Here is a 25,779-nt window from a genome sequence, read left to right as displayed (position 1 = left end):
GCAAATATTAAGTTGTTGTTATTGGTAAGCGCATAATGCACAGAACTTAGTTTGCACCTGGTTGTCACTGGTTGGGGCATTTTATGAACGACGTATACACTGGTTTATGTGATTTCATAATTTCCAGATATTATAAATAAAAACAGGACTGTGACCACTGAAAAATTAATTAAGAAGAAACAGAACTTTTGCACCTGGGTATCACTGGTTGGGGCCTTTTATGAACGACGTATACACTGGTTTATGTGATTTCATACTTTGCAGTTGTTATAAATAAAAACAGGACCGTGACCACTGAAAAGTGGTGAAAAAATAAGCATCATAAGACATTTCTTTTACAAGTTCAAAAAAACATTGTGAATGAAACAGAACTTGTAATTATCTTCCATCTTTATTCAGATTTGTATTGAACGTAAGAACGCGGTCAATGTAAAGTAAAGCTTGTGAGTGGTAGGAGCGTTTTATGAACGACGATAATCATGATAATTTTATCATTTATACTTAGCACGGTCTTTTAAAAAGAAGAAATTTGGTACAAAAATCATGGAAATCGGTAGTAGGGTTGTTTAGAAATTGTCGCTCAAAGTTCACACGGCGATGTCGCTGTAGCCCTGCAACAACGATAACCTTCCTCATAGGCATCGCATTAATGAGTGAATATTTATAAAGTTTGTTTGTTTGTTTGTTAATTAATTCATTAATTATCAAACGGCGATGTCGCTGTAGCCCTGCAACAACGATAACCTTCCTCATGGGCATAGTATTAATGACTGAATATTGATAAAAGTTAATTGTTTAAGAACATTAATTAATTGATTAATTATCAAACGGCGAAGTCGCTGTAGCCCTGCAACAACAGTAACCTTCCTGGTGTGCATCAGAAAATTTACATATTATAATTAATGACTGACTATTGTTAAAAGTTAATGTTTTTAAGTTAATTAATAATTTTTTATCTCTTCTTTAAATAAGATAATTAATGAATGGAAACTGATCATTATGCAGATTTATGATTCCTGGCTGATTATGGGAAGCAAAGCAATAATTATGAATATTAATTAAATTTAAAATTTACTAATGTTCCTCTTCATTAACCCCAGACAAAATAATGAAATTGGAAGCAATGATTTGCGTCTTTGTCAGACGTTCAACAGACATATATGATTTATTTGCACTAAGTATGTAACAAAAATATATAGCATGCATATAAGGAATCAGCCCCCAAAACCTGGACTTATTAGCAAAACGATATTTAGATTTACAAAGGACCCTGATGAACTATCAAAAGTCACCACCCAAGTGACCTACACAATAAGGGCTTATAAATATCTTAAAATAAACAAGAATATTTTAGAGGACCTAGATGAAACCTATCTTAAGTCACCACCCTCGTGACCCCTACAGAGGGAGCTGAATAATATCTTGTTAATATAAAATATAAATATAAAATAAGGAATATTTAATATAGCACCCCAGATGACCTATCTGAAATCACATCCCCAGTGAACTACAAAAAGGGGAGATTATAAATATCCAAACAAAGAGCACAGCCAGTAATATTATATAAAATGATATGGGCTGAAACCTTTAACAATATTTGTGCATGCAAAATATATAATATATATTCCTGTCAGATGGTTTCCAGGAATCGTACATTCATATAGGGGAAATCCCTGACAGGTTAAATTGGATACTTGATCCATACTAAAATGTCTACATACTTTAATTTGTGTGCATTTCTTATCCATACTTAAATAGATATATGTTTCAAATTAGAAAATCTCTGCCAGCGGATTTTAAATTTGTTTAAATTGCTGCTAATGCTTTAGCATTGCTCACTTCAAATGACATGGTTAGACATGTGTGTATTTTAATCAACTACAGCTATCTCGTCCTTTTCTTTTAATTTTTTGTTTGAAAAGCTATAACATATGAGATAACATTTAACTATATGCTTTATTAACCCAAGGAGAGAGAATCCGCCGAGTTGTACATTTTACAAGATGAAGTTAAAGTATCAGCAGGAAGTTCTTGATTGATAAAGCAAAGGAAGGCACCTATCAAGAGTTTCATGATTTGAGCAATTTACCGCTCTCAAAAGGAATTAGACGACTGCACCAAACCAATCATCAAATCACGAATATCGTGACCGAATCTTTGCTCTATCAATTACGTTAGAATTGCTTCTTTAACTTTAACATAAAAACTTTAAATTTTCTTTATAATTTTTTCCGCACCACCACTACCATACTCTCAATATGAAAAATTGCAAAGGGAGTGGTGGGTGGGAAAGAAAATTTTTTAAACACAACCTAGTCTTGTTGAATCTGACAAAATAATGACGAAACAAGAAATGATCGGAATGCAAAACAACGCCTGTGTACCACGCGACTTAGCAACAGTACACAAATTCACACAATAGGCCCTACCAACGGGGGACCACAGTATTAATTCTGCAGGGGTTAAATTGGTTTTCAATTGATGGGATTGAAAACTTTATTAACCCCAGACAAAATAATGAAATTGGAAGCAATGATTTGCGTCTTTGTCAGACGTTCAACAGACATATATGATTTATTTGCACTAAGTATGTAACAAAAATATATAGCATGCATATAAGGAATCAGCCCCCAAAACCTGGACTTATTAGCAAAACGATATTTAGATTTACAAAGGACCCTGATGAACTATCAAAAGTCACCACCCAAGTGACCTACACAATAAGGGCTTATAAATATCTTAAAATAAACAAGAATATTTTAGAGGACCTAGATGAAACCTATCTTAAGTCACCACCCTCGTGACCCCTACAGAGGAGCTGAATAATATCTTGTTAATATAAAATATAAATATAAAATAAGGAATATTTAATATAGCACCCCAGATGACCTATCTGAAATCACATCCCCAGTGAACTACAAAAAGGGAGATTATAAATATCCAAACAAAGAGCACAGCCAGTAATATTATATAAAATGATATGGGCTGAAACCTTTAACAATATTTGTGCATGCAAAATATATAATATATATTCCTGTCAGATGGTTTCCAGGAATCGTACATTCATATAGGGAATTCCCTGACAGGTTAAATTGGATACTTGATCCATACTAAAATGTCTACATACTTTAATTTGTGTGCATTTCTTATCCATACTTAAATAGATATATGTTTCAAATTAGAAAATCTCTGCCAAAGAAGTTAATGGATCATGCAAGAACTGAATGAGAAATAAACTTCCCAATCCCCCAGATTTTTAAACATATTCTATTGATTCTTTATTTATTTTCGTCAGTTAAGCCTGGGGATATGGGAAGCTCTCTGGATGTTCTTTTGCCTGATATATAGGAGACCAAACGGGGCCTGCGAGTGCAAATGGTCTATGGTGCAATCCCCTACCCATAGTGGTTTGTCAATATTACGCATATCTGGATGAACTATATCTGTGGGTAATGACATGTGCGTTTGTTAACTCTGCTCTACAAATTGTGTGTGCCACTCGTTTATATTTCTGGTACATCTAAGCCCCGCACCATGTTTTTCTCATCAAACGAGAAATGCTATAAAAGTGTACAGAGAACTAGGATAACATGCCTATTCTATAAAATACAATAGGTCAACCTACTTCTTTTATCAACGTGATAACTAGGCGGCTGCGCAACCTCACGAAAAAACTTGAACACAATTTTTTGATTTTGAATTTTGTTGAACAAGAAAAATTTTGAGGGCATAGTACTTGGCCCCTGCCTAGGCTATCCCATGCCAACCTGGAGTTGATTCCTTCCTTAGTACAAACAAACCTAATCGACCAAATAATAATAATAATAATAATTTATTCTTATATAGCGCATTACATCAAAGACCACAAGGCGCCTTACAATTAAAACATGTGTACTTAAAAACAAAATACCCATTAAAATATAAATATACATCATTAAGAAATAAGAAACAATTGAAATAGGCACACGATGAACATTGCACAAAAAGGTATTGCACGGAAAAAATACATGCAAAATGAGTAAAGAAACAACTAAGTGAAATGTTCAAAGTGACGGCATAAGCACTAAAGCAAAATAAGTTTAACCAGACAACAATTGAATAAACAACAGCAAGATACTGCTAACAAATATCAAGCAGAAGATGAAATTAGAATCATAAAACACGAATTTTTAAAAAGCCAAGCTGTACACACATAGATAAACACGTGAGTAGAAAACAAAAATGAAAATGAAGTATACAGCGAAGCAATAAAACACATGATCAATTCAATGTAATCTCAAAATTGGCAAAACACTGTATCAAATTGAATATGAAAAATTCTAACCAAATAAGGATCCCACCTGCTAGACCGGTCTTCAATAAATATTTATTAAATAAATACAATAGGTCAATTCATGGTTCTGAACAAGAAGATTGTTTAAAACAATACAAAACAAAACCAAAACAAACATTCAAGCAGCAACTTGACACGTTCCTTGCTTATTAACTTATACCAATCTGACAATTGAATTCTTAAGTGTTCTTGGCATTAAATTTACATCTCCTTAATCCACTATATCATGTGCACATATTCAGTGTGCATTCCAACTGTTATGGATACTTACATTAAACAAGAATTTTGAGTACCTGACAACTGAAAGTATAATTGATGATGCTGTACAAGTGTACATACCTGTCAAATGTTCAGAATGTCAGAAGATTGACTGCAGCAACTGCAGGACTTTGGGAACAGAGGTCTATTGGTCAGATGACATTCAAAACCAACTTGTGAATGCTCAACATGCATCATCTTGGATTGGACAGGCAGAGTTGAAACAACACTCTTAAAATCACAATACCAGGTCAGTCATATTACTTATGACCCACAAGACAACGACGACGTACAATAATTGTAACGTGATTTGTGATTCTTACCAGATTGTCTCCATTTTATGTTGGGTTTTTTAAAGCACTTGAAATGATTCTTCCATTGTACATAGCTTGTAAATAAAGCAACGTGCAACATTCGATATTAATTCAAAATGTGCAAATATAAGTCATTGATTGCTGCAATGTAGCTGTTATGTGGCTCCATGTAAATGGTCTATGGTCTAAACTGAAGTAAACCCTTGATGATGAGATCACCGTCAAATATTGTGGTCATAAACAAATCTCCAGTCTCACAACAAGCAACACGTCTTCCCTTCTGTTACCTGATATAATCTGCAATGAAGAAGACAGAAAAAGGGAAGCAAATTGTGCAAGCAAAGGCTTTTGCATATATACAAGCCTGATGATTAATAAAACTACCTTACTATATACTCAAAAGTTGAAAATTGAATTGATCTTGAACATGATTATTTTTCCATTTATTTTGTTTATTTATTTACCTCTTTATTTACTTTTCAACGTTTTTAAATATGCCAGAAGGTCCAAGTGGAAAGGCAGTGCTCTGTTCCCACTATCTAGGCGAGCTTCACAAAGATGCTGCCAAGTAGATTAAACCCAAATGTAATAAAACACTATGCCGAGTTAATTTGGGCAAGTAAATATAAGGAATCGTACCATGATCCACCAAACTTATTTTACATCAGATGACTCTACAATTTCCTGATGATACATTTTCTATGAGTTCCTTAAATGCCACACACCGACACCGCCTGGCTAATAATTATTTGGTGTAGCAGAGACACTAAAATGAATACAGGGGATCGATACGTGAATTGCTATGCACGATTTTGATATCAGACGAAAATCTTCGGATACCGGGTTAGAAAATGATGAATATCTCCCGTAAATGAATTTTTCTCAAGAAACCAGATGTGGTCTCATACACTTGAAAAATACGTGTTGAACAGATATGATGGTCGCTAGAATGCGCTTTGAAAATTGGCCATGCGCTTTGAACTCAAAATCGGACCAAAACTCTAATTTTATATTGCGCTGGACCTGGATGCACTACATCGTGTAGTACAGCTGCACGCACTACCAGGCAGTATAAAAGTCGATGCCCATTGACTTCAATGGGGTATACAAGCTTATTCACGCAAAACCAAGATCAATTACCCCGCTATTGTGAGTAGCCTTAGTCATGTCCCTCGACTAATTATTCGTCTCAAAGAGCTTCAAAGGTCTGAACCAAATGGCCAATCGTGGCTGTGGATTCAACCTACCATGGCGATTTCTGCTATGAAGATATAGGGTCGATGACATTGTGTGCCAACACCTATGCATATGTCAGAAAACCCATAAAACGATCTTCCAATTGTTAAATTATAGGGCTGCCACTCACTGTTAATATTTTCTGTAATTTACAGGTATATACGACCTCCAAAATTGTTAAATTATAATGCTGCCCTTCGATGTTAGTATTTTACGCTAAAAAGGAAATCTGTTCACCTATCCTAACCCTTACCGATTGCTTTAAACAATTGTCCAGGAATTTTCATGAAAATCCAACCAAAATTTGACTTCCAGTAATTTCAAGCTTTTTCAAAAGCCACTAACATTATTTAATCAGACTAAATGATTCACGAATATCCCACTTGTAATATCCAGGATATCATATACCGCGCATCACTAATGCACCGCATAGCGATGTTACTATATTGCATATCGCACAACACTTGTTTACGATCTTGGCAGATCAAAATGCCTACTATATAAATGTAAACAGATTATTTATATCAGCGTTCAGTGTCACTTTTATCTTGCAAAGTCTGGATGTGACACCCCTTTCCTTGTTCTTGTTCTTCAAATTAGTTTTTCACGTCTCTTTGCATATAGGCCAGTATGTTTATAGGCTTTTTAACGCTGGCTTGAACATTTTGTTTGAGCCTGGTCCCATCAGGACGGAGTGTGTCTCCACACGGAGTGACTGGCTACCATATATGCCCTACCAGAAACTTTTTTTTTTTTTTTTTTTTTTTCATTAATATGCCCATAGGCTATATATTATTTTCAATTTATTTATTAATTTTTTCGTTTATTCATATGCCCTGAGGCTATAATTTTTATTTATTTATTTATTTATTTATTTATATGCCCATAGGCTATATATAATTTTGATTAATATATATATATTTCCCATTTATTTATATGCCCATAGGCTATTTATTTATTTATTTATTTATTTATTTTTTCATTTTATTTCATTTTATTTATTTATTTATTGCACGATTTTTAGATGTCGCTTTGTATCAGCAAAAACTTGGAGCACTATTCATATTTATTGATTGACTGATTTTTGGCTGCCGCTTGTATCAGCAAAAGCTTGTGCTCTATTCACTGATGTAAATGGACGCAAAGATTTTATCTTATTTTATTATTATTATTTTTTACTTCGGATGGGAATACAATTAACTGCTTGTAAATTTTCCCGACACTAGTTACCGAAAAAACGCCAACGCCTCCCAAGCGCGGCCTGTGAATGACTCCTGTCCCACGATTGGACAAAGAAGAGGCATTTTATATGTTTTATGCAAAGCAGGAGTCACAGCACACCTCGCATGGCTCCGCATCTTAACCTTTTCAGGACTGAAACCCTGGGATTATTTTATAATCCCTACAATGCCCGGATATTGCAGCCACAACAATACAGTTTGTTTTCAACTAAAACCAGGCACGCCGTGCATCAGCATGATTATATAAAGGGTTTTGACCACCCACGGTTGTTGTTTCTGATCCATGTGTTTTTAACCAGGGAAGTGATTCGATCTTTCCCGTCCATGGATTCTAGAAAATCAAGCATGTCGAATTCTGCAACCTATACCACGCGCCTATTTCATCCTGCAGAAGTCCGATGTTTTACTTACAATTAAGTTGATACATTCTGTGAACGATGCAAATTATATGTGGAAACCCAAATTTAAACTAAATAATAAACATTTTAAATCATAACTGCTCTTTATTGGCACTCAAATTTCGTTCCGAACACAACTTGATATCGCATTCAACAATGTAAATATCTTTGTATACGTGGTACATGTTCGAATGACGTCATCTCATTAATGAATTACTGATGTAATTTCTCGTAATTTCGTAAATGGGTTTGATCATTTAATCTATGGGGTTGATAACGCGCCATAGAAATTGGCTATTTGCATAAACCCCAGGACTGATTGACGGTAAAGAATTTACTCAATCATCGAGACCGCCATTAAGTATTGCCAAACCCGCGATTTGGTAGCCCAATTGGGCGAATTTTGAAAAAAATTATTTATTTATTTTCGCGACTTTTGACAATTCCTGTCTCAAAACCAATGATTAAGGACAATTTTTTACGACTTTACAATATTTGGCTCCCGCGACTTCAGATAGTTTCCTGTTCCATAAACCAAATTAAAAGAATTTTTGGAGACTTCGATTATTTGGCCAGCAAATCAAGCAGAAATTTTTTGGCAACCTGGTTTTGCGTTCTGCTTTTGCGAATGCGAATCTCACAGTTTGAAAAAAGTTTGAACTCCTTTTTGTGAAGTGAAATTATTAAAATAAATCGCACTCAGGCGACCCAATGTTATTACTTCCAATGCCCATTTTTTACAAATGTGCTCTACCTTTAGGCTTTACTACTAAAACCGGGATTGATTATAAAAGCAAATTTCTCACCAAATCAACTCGTCATCTTGATCTCAACTCGGGATCTCAACACCTCTGCCGGATGACGGCCGACGGACACCTTGCTTGGTCATTGAATTGCATTTGCTGGGTGACCCGTTCACGTAGAATTGTCACATACCGCATGTATACCAGCAACTTCGCCTCTATCACTCGGGTTAGTTTTTTCCAAATATTTATCATTTTATAACAAAAATATTAAGAGAATCTCAGCCAATGTCACAATTTCCACTTATCATATTGATGACTTTTAATACTCCTTGCTGCAGCTGGTTGTTTCGTGCGTAAACTCAATTAAACATCGATTTTCCGTTCACGTAAAAAGACTTAGGAGTCGTAGAAAGGAGTCCAAACTGGAACTATCATACTACAGCCTATGATCGCACTTCAATAACTGATGAATTATCAGCCATCATGCACCTGGCGAGATGCTCGGTGATAGTGCAAATAGACATAAAATTCGATCCTTTTAAGTCCAGCTTTTCTCCCCAATGTTCCACTCAAAGTTCTTGAACTGAATTCCAAACCGCCGCACAGATTTTGTTGTATTTTTCCGACGAAATTCATCAATGAAAATCCACGTAATATTGTAATTACACTAACCAAATTAATATATAAAGCTACTGGGATTACTACTTATTATGAACGATGGTTCAATTGTAAAAATATGTTCACTAAAAAACTTCGGAAAGAAAATTTTTTAAACACAACCTAGTCTTGTTGAATCTGACAAAATAATGACGAAACAAGAAATGATCGGAATGCAAAACAACGCCTGTGTACCACGCGACTTAGCAACAGTACACAAATTCACACAATAGGCCCTACCAACGGGGGACCACAGTATTAATTCTGCAGGGGTTAAATTGGTTTTCAATTGATGGGATTGAAAACTTTATTATATAGTGGCATTATTAATTAAATTACTACAATGTTGTTTTGAATCTCTCTCGTTCGTTAATTTGCTGAATTAAGTGATTTATTTATTGCACTGAGTTAATCCATACATCATTCAATGTAATCCTATCATCGAGTTTCGCGCCGTCGGTGTAGCAGGGCTAAAACTAGGGTAGCTTCGGCGACGGCCAAATGTGGTAGGGTATAGTAAAGCTTAGCCAATATTTTTATTGGAGTAAAGTTTGATTTGTTGGTTTTTAATCTCTCCGAGTCCCTCACCCTCATGGTTTGTTGATGGTTGGTCTTATAGGCCCTACCCTGCAGTATGGTGGTAGGTCTGATATTCACTAAAATTAGTGCAATGTATAGTGTCACAGTTAAGTCATGTCATTTGATGGTTGGTCTTATATACCCTGAAGTATCAGTGGTGGTAGGTCTGATATTCACCAGTTATTTCACAGTTAAGCCATGTCATTTGATGGTTGGTCTTATATACCCTGAAGTATCCAGTGGTGGTAGGTCTGATATTCACTAAAATGAGTGCAATGTATAGTGTCACAGTTAAGCCATGTTATTTGATGGTTGGTCTTATATACCCTGAAGTATCAGTGGTGGTAGGTCTGATATTCACCAGTTATTTCACAGTTAAGCCATGTCATTTGATGGTTGGTCTTATATACCCTGAAGTATCAGTGGTGGTAGGTCTGATATTCACCAAAATGAGTGCAATGTATAGTGTCACAGTTAAGCCATGTTATTTGATGGTTGTTCTTATACCCTTGAGCATGGTAGTAGGCCCCCTTCCTTCTAGAATCTGTGGTACGATTTTCACCAAAATGAGTGCAGCCAGGCCAAAGGTGGCAATAGTGAAAGTGATATTGCTGTAATGTATGCTTCTATTAAAGACCCATTCAGTGATCCCAGTGCAAGTGTAAAAAAAGTTCAAATTGTTTATAAATTGCTTAAAAGTGAAGGATAAGTCATTCAAATTGTCATTTGGTATTTTTGAAATGACAAATTTGGCAAAAAACAAAGAAAAAAGCAGTACTGATGAAGTTGAAGCCCCATTCAAATTATGAAATACATGTATCTAATTTAGATAGCTGTCAGTATCTAAATTGCAGATTCGTGTAAAATGTCTTATTTTGTCTTAAATATACGTCTTTCGGCTGAACCACTCGCAGGCTATGTTAGCACATCTATAACAATGACAAAGGTACCAAAATCTGAATTTTGATGATTAATAACACTTGTTTACTGTGCAAGTTAACTGCGGGCTGCAACAAAAATAAATATACAGTTGCATAAATTTATTTCAAGTAAAAAGTAAAAAAACAAAACAAAACACAATGGCACACTATTTCCTGTTTAAAAAATAAAATTGGTGTATGGGAGTAAGGGGCCATTGCAAAATAGGGTAGGGCAGGCATTTTTTTCCTTTTCCACTTCCTGTACTATATTGAATATACCGTATTAACCGCCCAGGGCCCTTAACATTGTCATTTTAGGTGGGCGCTTATTTTGCATGGACGGTTTCAGACCATATGATTCAGATTTACACTGGCAGTTAATAAACTAATATCACAGTTTGCTTGTTGTAAAGTCACTGGGTGGGCGCTAAAGGGGCATGGACGGTTTCAGACCATATGATTCAGATTTACACAGGCAGTTAATAAACTAATATCACAGTTTGCTTGTTGTAAAGTCACTGGGTGGGCGCTTATAGGGGCATGGGCGGTTTCAGACCATATGATTCAGATTTACACTGGCAGTTAATAAACTAATATCACAGTTTGCTTGTTGTAAAGTCACTGGGTGGGCACTTATAGGGGCATGGGCGGTTTCAGACCATATGATTCAGATTTACACTGGCAGTTAATAAACTAATATCACAGTTTGCTTGTTGTAAAGTCACTGGGTGGGCACTTATAGGGGCATGGGCGGTTTCAGACCATATGATTCAGATTTTTACAGGCAGTTAATAAAGCTAATATCACAGTTTGCTTGTTGTAAAGTCACTGGGTGGGCACTTATAGTAGGCATGTCCACTAAAAATTGAAGTACTTTTAAATTGATTCAGACCTAACTTATTGGCTGGGAATTGATGAAAGAAACATTTTGGCGTTTAAATAATCTTAATCGGACGTTTCATTCCAGAGATATGGCCTTTTCGAGTGTCACGGTTTTATATAGGGCTGCTAGAACATTTTAAAAAGTTAAAGTCCAAAAAGGAATACTAACAGAAAGTACAACTTTAAGGTACTTTTTCTTAATGTATTTATTAACTAGCTTATCTGGAACATTATATTTGCTTATAACAACATGAAAATAAGATCATCCTGAAAATTTAATCAATTTTGTTGACATACAACAAAAAATATAAGACCTCAAAACCCATGGTTTGTTTGGTGAAACCTCAAGCATGATCATAGATGGCCGCCATGGAAAATATCTCCATAGAGGAGATGAACAATAAGTGCATTATTTCAAATGAAAAGCGGTAGTCTTAAACATTGTTCAATCTTTTAAGGTCAGCACATTTTATCTTCAAAAATTATTATATTTCATCATGGCATAAGTTTGGTAACATTAATCACTACCAATTTTGAGAAATTTGCTCCAACTCAAAGGTTATCTTTACTACATTGAGCAATACACTGTGTGTGCATGGAAGCCATGATGGATAGCATATGCCCAGCATATGAAATGGACATGGTAGTGAGAAGTGCACGATTTGAGATGGGCCGTGGTAGGCTTAAACATTCTTAAATTTCTTAACATCCTACACATTTTGTCTTCAAAAATAGTTAAATTTTATGAGTATGTAAGTTTGCTTGTCTGATTCACTCCAAATTCGGAGATAATTGCGTTTGAACACCTGATGCACGGAATGGTGTCACTTCAACCTGTTGTAGTTCTCATCTCATTAAATTTTTCATTAAAAAAGTTGATCTCTTCATGAAGGAATGTCCTCTCTATTTACTGACCAAACAGGAAAAAGTTTGGTTAATGTTTTCTGGTGGAATCAGGAATTTCTTGAAACACCCTGATATAGGCCTACATTTGGATCAAAACAAGTATGTACGCCATTTAACAGGCCTGGGATTTCTTGTATCGATCAGTTTCTCCATAGACAATACGTGTGTGACTGCACGCACACAGTAAATGAAAAATCGTTCTAGTGTAAACTGTATTGACAGTGGGCATCCCTACTTATAGGGGCATGGGCGGTTTCAGACCATATGATTCAGATTTACACTGGCAGTTAATAAATTAATATCACAGTTTGCTTGTTGTATAAAGGCACTGGGTGGGCACTTATAGGGGCATGGGCAGTTAATGGAATGAATACGATACATGATCTCACAGTCAAATAAATCACACAATGATAAAAACAGTTTCCTTTGTGTTCTGCAATTGCAGTTTTTCGTGTTAGTTGTATTCTTTTTTGAAGAAGAACACTGCATAGCATGGGGGGTAGGTGTTTTTTTTTAAAGTCTAGGGTTGGCCCAATTTTAGAATAGGTCGGATTACGGTTACTCCAATAAAACAATTTTGTTTGGCCTAAGTAATATCTAGGCTATCAGAAGCACTTTAGTTGGCTTCTATTTATAATACTTTGGGTGCATCTGAACATGAGTGAAGCCACTTTTACCATTTTCAAGTATCAAGCTTGTACTGTGTATGTTGGGTATGATTATCCTGCAATGCACATCAAAGAGTGAACAAGCAGTGACTGTGTTTTGAATAATTATTTCACTCAGAGGTGTGAGCAATATTTGTTATTTTTTATCAATGAACTCAAAAGAAATTATGTTTATTTGTTATTATTTTAGTTTACAGAGAAGAACAATGTAAACTTGTGTAATAATGAAAATAAGAAAAAGCACAGTGGTGTGGTCACATGAAAGTAACTTGGATTGTAGCATTCCTTTGACTTGTGAATGTTATGACAGAGTTGCCACTTTGTTCACACTTGTGCAAAGCTGGAAAGGAGCCCAATTTCTAATTATGCAATTAGTATAGGGTGTTTAGCAGTCAATATTAGCCCAAATATGTGTGTTAGCCACACAATGGCAACTGTGTTCAATTGAACTTGACTCTGTATTAATTAGTTGTCCAAAGTTGAGTGCCCCGGGAATATACCACTTGGATGAGACAAAATCTATAGTCAGTTGCAGTAAGTTTGCTCTACTTTTGCATATTTCTATATTATTTTTTGTTGGCTGCCTGTTGTATCTGTGACAGTCAGACAATTTACCTTTGTCTGTTATCATATTATTATGTCATCTTATCATATTCAATGATAATAATTAAGGTTTAGGGAGAAGGGTTGAACATTTGTTTAGGGATTGTATCCATGTAGTTTAGATTTGGATTTAGGGATACAGGCAGGATCAATAACTTTAGTGTAAGTGTTCAGTTTAGGATCAGGTTATGGGATTAGGGTTTACCACTTCGGATAAGGACTCACGGTGTTTGGATTATGGTTTAGAATTTAGGGTTAGTCCAGTTTATGATTACCTTTAGGGATTGGTTGAGGTTCAGTTATTAGGGTTTAGCATTGGCTTGTGTTAAGAGATTGTGGCTTAGCATCTGGGATGAGGAGATAGTTTAGTGTCAGGTTCTGGTTTAGAATTTAGGATGGGTTCAGTTTAGAGGTTAGTATTTAATTAAAAGAAATGTGGTATGGGATTAGGCTTAGGGTTCAGTTTAGAATTTGGGTTAGGGATAATTGTTTAGAATTAAGATTGGGTTCAGTTTAGGATTAGGTTTTGGGATTAGCATTTAGGATCAGGATCATTTTATGGATTAGCCTATAGTTTAGAATTTTGGATGGGTTCAGTTTATGGTTAGGTTTATGACTCAGTTTAGCATTTGGTTTAGGGATAATTATAGTGTAGCATTAGAGTACTTTATATCAATTCAGAATCATTTGATTTAAATCAATTGATCGTGCCAACCCTGCCAGGTGCCAGCTACATATACTTGAAGTATAATATAATAGGTAGACTATCTTTGCAATTAAGAAGTACTTGAAGTATGTAGCATAAATTTATAAAGTCTACATAGTTAACTTCAAGGACTGTTATGTCAAAAATGTCAATTTTTAATAATTTGCCATAAAATTTCAATTATATCGCAAATTAAAAAAAAATCAAAATTATTTGATATTAGAAGGACATTTCTCGTATTCTGAATGCAATTTTGTGGGTGATGTGCTCTCAGGGGTAAACTTATGTATTATTATTTGTTGTTATTTCTGTATTTTGCAAGTAATTCAGATAAATATTATTGTTTTAAATTGTTTTATTTAGGTCCACATTTATTTCTTTATTATTATTTATTAGTTACAGCATTGCTTGTTATTATACAGAGAACTTCAATTTCAGTGTAATAAATACCGTTACTAAATGTATAAGTTCATAGAAATATTGGGCTGATAGTTGATTTCAAAACACAATAGACATACATACCAGTGACGTTCAGAAATCATTGACCCTTAACAATACTAACAGGTAAACACACTGTGTCGGCTGATAGTAAACATAAACTTGTGCTGCTTTCAAATGACTTTCTGTTAAAATTTTATTACTTTTGGAAAGGTCCCATTCATTCAGTGATCCCATGCTGCGAACAGTAAACAAATTAACATTGTTTATAAATTGCTTTAAGGGTTGACTAAGTATTGTTGGTTGAAGCCGCCAAAAAGATCCATTTTCATTGGCTAAATCAATATATTTTTGAAAAATAACACCTTGATGTTTTGCAGAAGTTCAGTCTACAAATTATATACTTTGAAAACTTGCTTCAGTGATTTATTGTTGTTCATGAGTTATGTGCGTTTTACAAAGGTGATGTGGTCTCAGCCCTCTTTACAACATAACTATAGAGCCACAGAACCTACAAAAGTATATCTGATATTTGAATCCTTCTACACACTCACTATGAAATGATCAATGTAATTTTTGCCAAAGTTACCATTCACAAGATGCTGAGAACAACCAAATCGTAACAGTTGAAAATAGTTACTAATGCCTTGAAGTGAATGATAAGTAATTGTCATTAGGTATTTTTGAAACCTATTTTGTCTTTAATACACTGACTGCATTTGGGGTTGAGAACCAGAAAGCCTTAAATTAACTCACTTTTTGGCCATTTTGAAGTTTCTTAAAATTCTTAAAACCATATTAAAAGCTTTAACCCAATCAAACCTCATAATGCTTCAGTGCTTAGCCACATCTCAACAGAGCAAATTGCAGTTTAGCCAGAAAGCTTAGTCTGCCAAATTCGGAAGATTTACAAAGGCTTATGTTGCCTGGGCAGGCAACATGCTGCCTGGTCCGGCAGTGTTTCCTGGGCATGCAAGCAGTCGATACAGACTGTTCATTTATGGGGGAGAGGTTGTTGATTTTGTACATGTAGGTGTGATTTTGGGTGTGTGTGCAGCTGGGATTCTTAAAACTCACCCCAAAGTATATACCAAACTTAAAGGGGCATTGAGAGATATCGCGCACAGAACGCCCTCAATTTCGGTCAAACTAGCTCAAAGTCTGGTTTTTTACATATACGTAATGGTTATACATATTATACAAATCTTAATCTGAAATAGTTAAGCGAAATTCGGCGTCTTTCGGGTAAAATTTCATGATTTTCTAATAAAAGTATAGATCTATACATAAATTCCCGTTGATTTTAGGTTAATGCGTGCATTGCATCATGGGAATGAGCCATAACATTTACGTTACGTTGTTGATGTTGATGTTGGCAGATGATGAGTTGGCGAGCGAGTGAAACAGTGTTGTTGTACATGGTGCGATACACCCAGGACGATATGTTTCTTTAGCTTCAAGGGTCAGTTTGCTTGCGCTTCAGTTTAGTCATCCTCAGGAACCAACTGAAGTTGGAAAACTTTACATTTCAACCGCTATGCGTGTGATGACGATGTATGTACTGTGTTCAGTCTGAGACGAAAATACCGGTACCTACGCACGAGTGTAGAATCCGACAGCATGCACTTCTTCTCTCTGTTCAGCAACTGGATGCATGTTCAATATGCATTGCAATTTCATTATTTGCAACATCAACTACTAGTACCATGTATGTATGTAGCCGATCCTGTGTAAGTGAGGACGCGATAAACATTCTGATGAGCCTAATGGTGAAGTACATCAATACCACTATTACCAGACTAGTCAGTGCTATAACTATTGCACATGAATTAGTAGTGATCAAAGCATTACTTCACATGCTGGGCAAATAGGAGCAAATGCATGAATGGGGTGCAAATGTACTCTAATGTACATGATAAAAACATGAAAAGGGGGGGAACATCATGGAAAATCAACGGAGCATTCAAGAATGATTTACTCGAGTCTAACTCTAGCTTCCATGGCATGGGATGGTGATAAACTGGAAATGACTTGATGGCAGCTGCCAGCCATGCCAGCAGGGACTCAATTCAAGAAGAAATGCCATCGCATGATCGATAGCTCTTTTTTGCGATGTGACCCCGGGGATGTGACACCTGATATGAGACCTTTGACTGACATTCAAAGTTGATGAAATGTCATCGTATTGTTATGTAGTTGATCATGTACTACATACAACAAGTAGTAAATGGTGTTCATTAAGGTGGTACTACACACCCTGATAAATTTTGTGACTAATTTTGCATTTTTCTCAAAAAATAGCTATGCATTGGTATCAAAAAATAGCTATGCATTGGTAACAAAAGTTATGTATATCATAGGGGCAAGGAATCCAATTACTTCATTGAAATTTCAGTGATTCAAGACAAGTGGTTCATTTACATTAAGAAATTAGGTACTCTAGCGGTACCTCTTTTCTTATCATAAATAATGTACCGTTTGTCTAGAGTCACTGAAATAATTATTCCAGTGTAGTAACTGGATTCCTTGCCCCTATAATATACATAACTTTTGTTACTACCAGTGTCAGTGTGTTATTATTTTTTGAGAAAAATAGTCACAAATTTATCTAGGGGTGTAGTACCACCTTAAGCCATGGATTTTCAGGTAATAAATTTGTGCCCGGGTAACCGACTCATTTTTCGGGCTGGTAATATGGTACCCAAAATTTTTTAACAAATATTTTATTCCTTTTTCGGTTGTCTCTGGACCTACACGTAGAGCTATTTTTTATAAATGCTAGGATCATTCATGGTCGACTTACAAAAAAAAAGGTTTATGTTTTTAATATACAAATTGATAATTTGTATTCATGTTCCATTGTTCATACTCTATTAAGGTACTACACCTGTAGTAAATTTGTGACCATTTTGCATTTTCTCAAAAATAATAACACACTGGTAACAAAAGTTATGTATATTATTGGGGCAAGGAATCCAATTACTACACTGAAATTTAATTGACTCAAGACAAGCGGTTCAGTATATATGATCGGATACGAGGTACATCCTAGCGGTACCTCATTTTTTATCCTAAATAACGAACCGCTTGTCTTGTGTCACTGAAATTCCAGTGTAGGAACTGGATTCATTGCCCCTATATTATACATAACTTTTTTTACCAGTGTGTTATAAGTTTTTGAGAAAAAGCAAAAATAGTCACAAATTTACCACAGGGGTGTAGTACCCCCTTAATGATTTCAAAATGCATTGAATTTGTATATATATATTGAAATCGAGTACCGGTATAACATGAACACAAATATCACTTCGCATAAAAAAACAACACAACAACCATGAATGATCCCAGCATTTAGCTCTAGGTCCAGGGACACACTCCAATACTGGAAAAATAATTTTTTGTTGAAATTTCGGGTTCCTGGGCAGGGAATTTCCTGCCCGGGTTATCTAATCTTGGGCGGGAACCCGTGAGCAGTGTTCATAAGCATAAAGTTTTAAATTATGAAAAGTTTAACATAAGTTATTATTTGTAGGCCTATTCATGTCATTAGTCTATTGACATATTTCAAAATGGATACAAATCCAATGCATTTTGAAGTGCCAATTATAACTTTGCATATTGAAAACACAAAATGTAACTTTTTAATTTTTGAAAAGTCAACCATGGCTGATCCTAGCATTTAGCTCTTTGGTCCAGGGACACTCCAAATCCAAAAATAAAATCCAATTTTTGGACAATTTGTGGAATTTGTCAAAAAACTAGGGGTGGAACTTTACTCAAACATGGGACTTTACTATACTATACTATACTATACTATACTATACTATACTATACTATACTATACTATAATACTATACCCATGTTCTGGGAAAAGTGAGGTGTTTTTGTATAATTATTGTAATTTACAATGTGATATATTAAAAGAAAAGGAGCAGAATAAAATAAAAGAGTAATTAAATTAATTTCCATAAAAGACTTCAATTTCTTCAATACTGTGTCCACTTTCCATGTTCTTATATGTTTGTAGCTGTACCAGTGGTTTGATCCTGGATCATCAACACATAGTGTTCATACAGTACATGGCCCATTCACTCTGTGAGTGGTCCAAGAGAGAAATTATTTTTGGCATACACATGCCCTGTGTCTTCCAGGTAGATGTACGCATTGACTGAGTGGCTATATAATATGGGGATATTATAGTGTGCATGCAGTGAAGGGCCTGTGGGGCTATTTTCTTTGGAAAGGAATGGGGGGGCTATCAGTGACCAGATTGCATTGTTTTTGTCACCTACATGTATCTGAAGTGAAGTTGATAATATTTATGACCCCACCCCCCTTATCCATATCAGCAACTATAAAGTTATATGGGCACTGTCAGTTACAAGGGACAGAACCCTGTCCCTGAAATTTGAAAGTAAACAAGGTTTTTAAGCATTGGATAGGTTGGAGGGCCATGATGATACCTCATTTACAATCTTTTTCATTTTTCAATTTCAATTGTAAAAAAACCCCTCCATGTTCCACACATTTAGTGGAAAACAATTTGACCCCTTTTGTAGCCTATGCCAAACCTATCATGATCCTCCACTTATTTGGGACCCCTCCTAAGAACTGGCAGCACCCTGATGACATTGTTGAGTTCAAAAAGCTTACCCAAGCACTGAATACCAGTATGAATGTTGAGTCCACCCCAGACCCCAGTTATAACAAGTCACCAAAAATTCAGGGCAAGTCAAGTCATTTCAAGTCACTTGATATCACAAGTGGTTGAAGCGTAAATGTAAAAAGCAAAAGTCAGAAGTGTAAAAAGCATGTCAGAATTTTAGAAAATTATATTTGCAAGTGATTTATGGATACTTTTGTGTGTGGGTATGCACTTGTGTTTCTAGGAGTTTGTGCTTTGTGAAATTGTTTAACCCGCAAATGCAATTTGTATAAGTTGAAACAAAATTCTGACTTAGTTTACACTTCTGGCTTTTGATTGTGTTTATTGGTTAGGTTTAGGATGTGGGTTTGAATACAGTATCTGTGGTTTGCATAAAGGGTCAATGTGTTACTATGATCCTGATTGGATTTTCTCTAGGGTTTTCTGATATCGTATGACCCCGCATTAGGGAGCTGTCACTTTCTTCGGAAGGGGGTCCCAAATATACGGGGGAGGGGGGGGGTCATAAAGAAACATGGGGGGTCATAAAATTTGTGATGACCAAAATGTAGGAAGTCACAAGATGTCCACAGATAGTGTATTTATGTTATTCAAAAGACAGATTTCAATACAATTTTAGCCTGCCGGGGGTAAGGTGTATTGGTGGTGGACTGTGGTGGTGGGGAGGGGGTGTTTGGGTCATAAAATTGTTGTCGAAATAAGGGGGTCGAAATTTTATTGATGCTGACTTTTTGTAAATTTGGGACTGGGGGGCAAGGGGTATTTCTCTTGCCCCCCATTTTTTTAGGCAACTTGACTCCCCCAAAAAAAAAAATCACACACATTTCCAATTTTTGCTGCAACTTTTGCTACAAAATTGGTTGATCCCCCTGAAATTCACTTCCCCAAGTCCCCCTCCGAAAAAAATCCTGGGTCTGCCACTGATTACACGTAATCGTCATGCACTGAAGGAAATTGTATACATATTAAAGCTTACTGGAATACTTCCTTTACATGTACGTGCATGGTTCTTCATGTATAAGCTGTTCTTATTTGAATTTTATAGTGGGAAATTAAACACGATAGTGGACAATATATTGCCGGGATATATTGACATGAAATCATTTATCTTTTCAAAAGAAAATGAATATAATTAGTACGGCGTAATTTGCTGTTTACATAGTTTGTACACATGTCCATGTCCGGGGTCCATGTCCCGGGGTCCATGTGCCCGATCGACGGTCAATTGTTTACGTATCGCGAGTTGTCACCACAGCTGTCAAATCGTTACCGAATTGCCTTGGCTCAATCCCATAATGCAACGCGAGTGCAAAACTCAAGATCTAGGCACGCTAACGTAAACGCTCATAAAATGTCGTTTATTTTACTATTTACTGTTTTTTTTCTTGAAATTACCACTGCGGTAGGTTTCTCTGGATCCCTTTTATCAATATAAAGTGAAATGTTCTCATTCAATTTTCCTGCGAAATCTCTCACTGCCCCTTTAAGGGATCTGGAATGAGCGTTTTAAGCGTTATGACAGTATTTTTGTGGGACATGAGAGCACATCAGACATATCGAATTGCATTATGAATACGAAGAATGTCTTTCTGATATCAAATAATTTTCATTTTTTTAAATTCACAATATAATACAAATATTATGACAAATTATTAAAATTTGATATTTTTCACATTTTTTATATATAACAGTCCTCGAAGTAAATTTTATAAATCTAATGATATATTCTTAAAGTGTATGTAGCTGGGAGGAAAAGCCGACGATCAATTGAAAATTTTGACCTTTCATATTGAAGATATGGATTTTTTCCCCAAAAGACCTAATTTTTTTTTGTGTTTTGGGAAAAAAATCCATATCTTCAATACAAAAGGTCAAAATTTTCAATTGATCCGCTTTTCATCCCACCTACATACACTTTAAGTATAAATCATCAGATTTATAAAGTTTACTTCAAGTACTGGTAAATATCAAAAATATCAATTTTTAATTATTTGCCATAAAATGTGTATTAAATTGCTAATTTCAAAAAATCAAAATTATTTGATATCAGAAGGACATTCTTCGTATTCAGAATGCAATTCGATATGTCTGATGTGCTCTAATGTCCCACAATAAATACTGTCCAAACGTTCATACCCCATCCCTTAATGAAAAAGAAACCTAAAATATAATAATAATTTTCTAGACTCTAAAATGATTTCTGTTTAAGGGGGAGGGGTACGGGACAAAATGGTCTAAATACCGGGGAAAATTATAATTGTCATAATTTTCCTATTTTTGGCCCATTCTACTCATTGTTAAGTAGTATTGGAAGTATGAGGGTCATTCAATAAGTTCTACCTCTTCTCTTATAACTTTGGTTCTGTAAATGGTAGCTTAATTCTTCAAACTTTAACATGATTATACATTGGAATGTCATCTACAAATGAGGGGATGTATATTGATACCTTTCCAGGTCTTTTGTGGGGACCTGAGAACCAAAATAAGATTTGATAAACCTGAAACGATGGTAAAAAATCATAAAACATTACATGATCATATGTGTGTAGCCCTCCTACGAGATTAGCTTGATATGCAAGGGTTATGTTTATGCTAACACTAACAGATTATATAACTGGACATCAAATATGAACCAAACATTGAGATGAAAAGTAATAAAATGCATTTTAACTTTTAAACAAAATATACTAGCATCTAATTTTTACTGTTAAGTCTGATGGTCTTTCAGAGCATGCTTGGGGATCATCAGTAATACGAAATGATTCTTTTAGTTCAGTATCAGAGTTGGAAGTTTAAAATAAAGGCACCTAACAATTTTTGGCACTTTAAATTTTCAAATTAGTTTCCTTGGTGTTCAGTTACCAAGTACCATTTCCATAGATTTAAAACACTTCCAGGAGCTTCCAGGTAGCCAATTTTTTATCTAATACAGAAAATGTCTGCATAAGACGACAAAGAAAAACAAAACGAGCCCGATTGTGCATTTTCGGAGATTTTTTTTTTACTTTTTGCTAAAATCTTGTAAAATGTAAAATCAGCCAATTCTGGGCCACTAAAATTGAGTAATTTTGACTGCGATTTTTCTCCTGCTGTTTTGTAGAATGTTGTAATAATGATACCTCAATTTTGTTTTCTAACACAGAAAGACAAAATGGCATCTACATCTGGTCCTGGTTTGACCCTTATTAATTTCAAAGACATCACCCTAGGCAAGGTACTTGGAGTAGGTGGCTTTGGAGCAGTGTATAAAGCCAAACATGTCAACTGGGGACATGTAGCTGTGAAGAGATTAACAGGAGTCAGGTAAGTTATCATTTTGCTGAACCATGAAATGGTATCAGCCTATACCGTAAACGTTCGCCTAATGGTGCTATGGGCTCCCTTGACATAAGTGGAATTTTAGCCACAACCTAAAAGTGCCCTCCCGTAAAATTCCCACCATCAAATGAAGGGCACGGAACTTTAATTCTTGTTGGGATTTCAGAGGAGGGAGCTCTCTATTTGCATATGAAATTTACTCAAAGGCAAAGGAGCCCAGGTGCTCCATTAGGCGAACGTTTACGGTATTAGTTTAACTGACTTACATGCATTGCCGTCATTAGTTAGTGTCTGTAGGTTTTTCACATATTTAGGGTCAAAGGTCACAAAGAGGTCACTCCCGGTTGGCAACAACGAATGACTATCTTCTAGTTCTTCTTTCTTCTTCTGTCAAACTGCTTCTCCCACAAGCAGCATCATACAGTGACATCTCTTGCACACATGCATTGTTGTTACAGTGTGCCTTTGGGGTGTTCAGAGTTTTGTGGTCAAAAGTGGTCAATAGGTATGCAGAATAATTCAATTACAAGCATATACTTATAAACGTAAACATTTATACCATGTTAGGCCAAATAACAAAGGCGCCAGAAAGATTCACTTTGAAGTGAGGGATTTTTTCTGCAATTCTCGGTAACATGAAGCTTGATATGACTTCCTATGAATGAGGCAATCTCGAAATGCCAAGAAGTCATGACTCCCAAGTGGTGTCAAATGAAAGAAAAAAGTAAAGAATATAATACAAACATTTCCCCACCCATGGGTGACACTCATCATAAGACCCGGGTCAATAATTATACATATTTTGGGTCATTTTCATCAAGAAAGTATGACCCACTGAATGGTGTCAGAAAGAGAAAAAATAAATAATATGATTAAAATATTTTCCCCACCAGGGAGGTGACATTTCTCATAAGACCTGGATCAATATTCATATTTTGGGTCTTTTCTGCATTGAATATTTCGAAAACGAACAAAGAAGTTGGGATTTGAACCCCAGACCCCTCGGGTGCCAAACACGTCATCGGCTACTGCATGATACCGCTGTTTTGCTGGCCCAGCCAACGAAATTGTGCATATTTATTATTACTTACAATGTAGGGTGATTGCATTGAGCATTGCATCACATGGAATGCATGCATGCAGTGGCTTTGGAAGATTTTATATATTTTGATAAAAGCTGATATACAGTATAGCGAGTTGAACATGGAAACATGTATGGGGACAAAATCTATTACCACATATTTAAATCATTTCCTGTGTGTGGAAGCTTGTATGGGGCTGCGCAATAATTATCACTCTTTACATATAGCATTTCTGTACTGTTTTCCTAAATCATTTTGGATTCTTTGTTAATTACAGCCTTACAGCAGATGTCCAAAAAGAGGCAGATAGGATGTTTCGAGTGGTGTCATCTCCTTACCTCGTTAGGATCATGGGCTTGATAAAGAATCCTGGGGATATTGGCATCGTCATGGAGTTCTTTGAGAATGGCTCGCTGAAGGAATTTGAGAAGAAGTACATGAAGTGTGACTGCTGGTCCAGAAAGGTCAAAATGGTTCAAGATATAGCATTCGGCATGAATTATCTCCACACCCTTAACCCGCCGATAATACATCGCGATTTGAAACTAGAAAATGTATTTGTGGACAATGCATTTGATGCAAAGGTATGCTATAGATTTGTCTAATAGTTGAAACCCAGGGGGGCCACTCAAGTATGATAGGGTACGCATGCGTGACCAAATTTTCTTTGATGAACACCCCTAAATGAGTTTTACCCTAACAGCAAATTTAGGCCCTTAATAAGGTAATTTAATATAAAATTTACCCACTAATGAGTTTTTTGGCTAGTAAAAATGAAAAAATGTACCCTTTTTGAACTCGTAATTTACCAAAAATTTGAAAAGGTACCCTAAACAAGTTGCTCAGTTTCAGAAAACTACCCTTATTCTTGAAAATCAGTGTTTTTTAGACCCTAAATGTGTCACTCGCCTAACTTGCCTTGCCTAAAAAAACACCGCCTTTTCCTTGTTTTTTTGGTCACGCATGCGTACAGACCGAAATGTGAGTGCCCCCCCCCCCGGAGTTGAAACATCTTCTCAACATTAAGAATTGCAATTTGATGGGACCTGCCTGTTGATTCCATATACTAGCTGCTAGTCTGAAACATTGTTAGTGCAGACAAACCCTTTTGTGTATGTATGTTTATTTCTGACAAGCAGAACACTTAGGAATAACGCATCCAAAATTATATGCACCCCCCTAAAGTAGGACTAGGTGCATGTGTCATGCTAGTTCAGCTTATCAGACTATAATCTCCAGTGTTGTAATGAGAAACTTGCAGCCATAGTCACCAGTCAGTAATCAGTAATACATGTACAGTTTGTCCACTCTGAAGTACAAAGTGACAACGCGCGCGTATACAGCGCGTTAACAGTGCGTAGTGCTGTGCTGTAGGTATTCGTGCCTTCAAAGTGGGCACAATGTGTGCGTCGCGTCTGAACTTTGTACTTCAGAGTAGCTGTAAGTGGTTGTGTTGCTTTACAAGTCATTAATCACGTCACTGACTGATAGCTCAGGCATCAAAGTTTTGTTTGATCAAATCAAATCAACTTTATTTCCATATCAAAACAACAATAAACAACAAAACAAGTAAAATGGGGCAGGTGAGACAGCAAAGCTTGTGAAAACCTCACCTGGTTTTAACATATGAATTCACAGTAAAACAACAGATACACCGCAGGAGACATACTTTTCTAGTTGAGTTTCATAGTGTGAAATATTTTTTCTTGAGTTGATTGTGCAAGTGTTTTACTCTGCAGCCAAAGGCTAATGATGATGGTAGGATGACAGATTATGATCACCTCTTGTGCTGTATAGTTTTGTGTCAGGTTATTTGCATAGTTTTGAA

The 25,779-nt window shown here is 35.7% G+C and overlaps 1 protein-coding gene across 1 annotated transcript in view; it reads left to right on the top strand.

Annotated features, from left to right (window-relative positions):
- Window positions 1-24,556, top strand: part of LOC140145146 (receptor-interacting serine/threonine-protein kinase 2-like) — a 44,221-nt gene extending 19,665 nt beyond the window's left edge. Inside the window, exons 3-4 of the mRNA XM_072166924.1 lie at window positions 22,694-22,854; window positions 24,229-24,556. Coding sequence (XP_072023025.1) covers window positions 22,694-22,854; window positions 24,229-24,556 — 489 coding nt within the window. The remainder of the gene's footprint in view (window positions 1-22,693; window positions 22,855-24,228) is intronic.
- The last annotated feature ends 1,223 nt before the right edge of the window (window positions 24,557-25,779 follow it).

The sequence above is a fragment of the Amphiura filiformis genome, unplaced genomic scaffold (assembly GCF_039555335.1).
Source record: "Amphiura filiformis unplaced genomic scaffold, Afil_fr2py scaffold_149, whole genome shotgun sequence".
NCBI classification, from domain to species: Eukaryota; Metazoa; Echinodermata; class Ophiuroidea; order Amphilepidida; family Amphiuridae; genus Amphiura; species Amphiura filiformis.
This window is presented reverse-complemented; position numbering and strand designations above follow the sequence as displayed.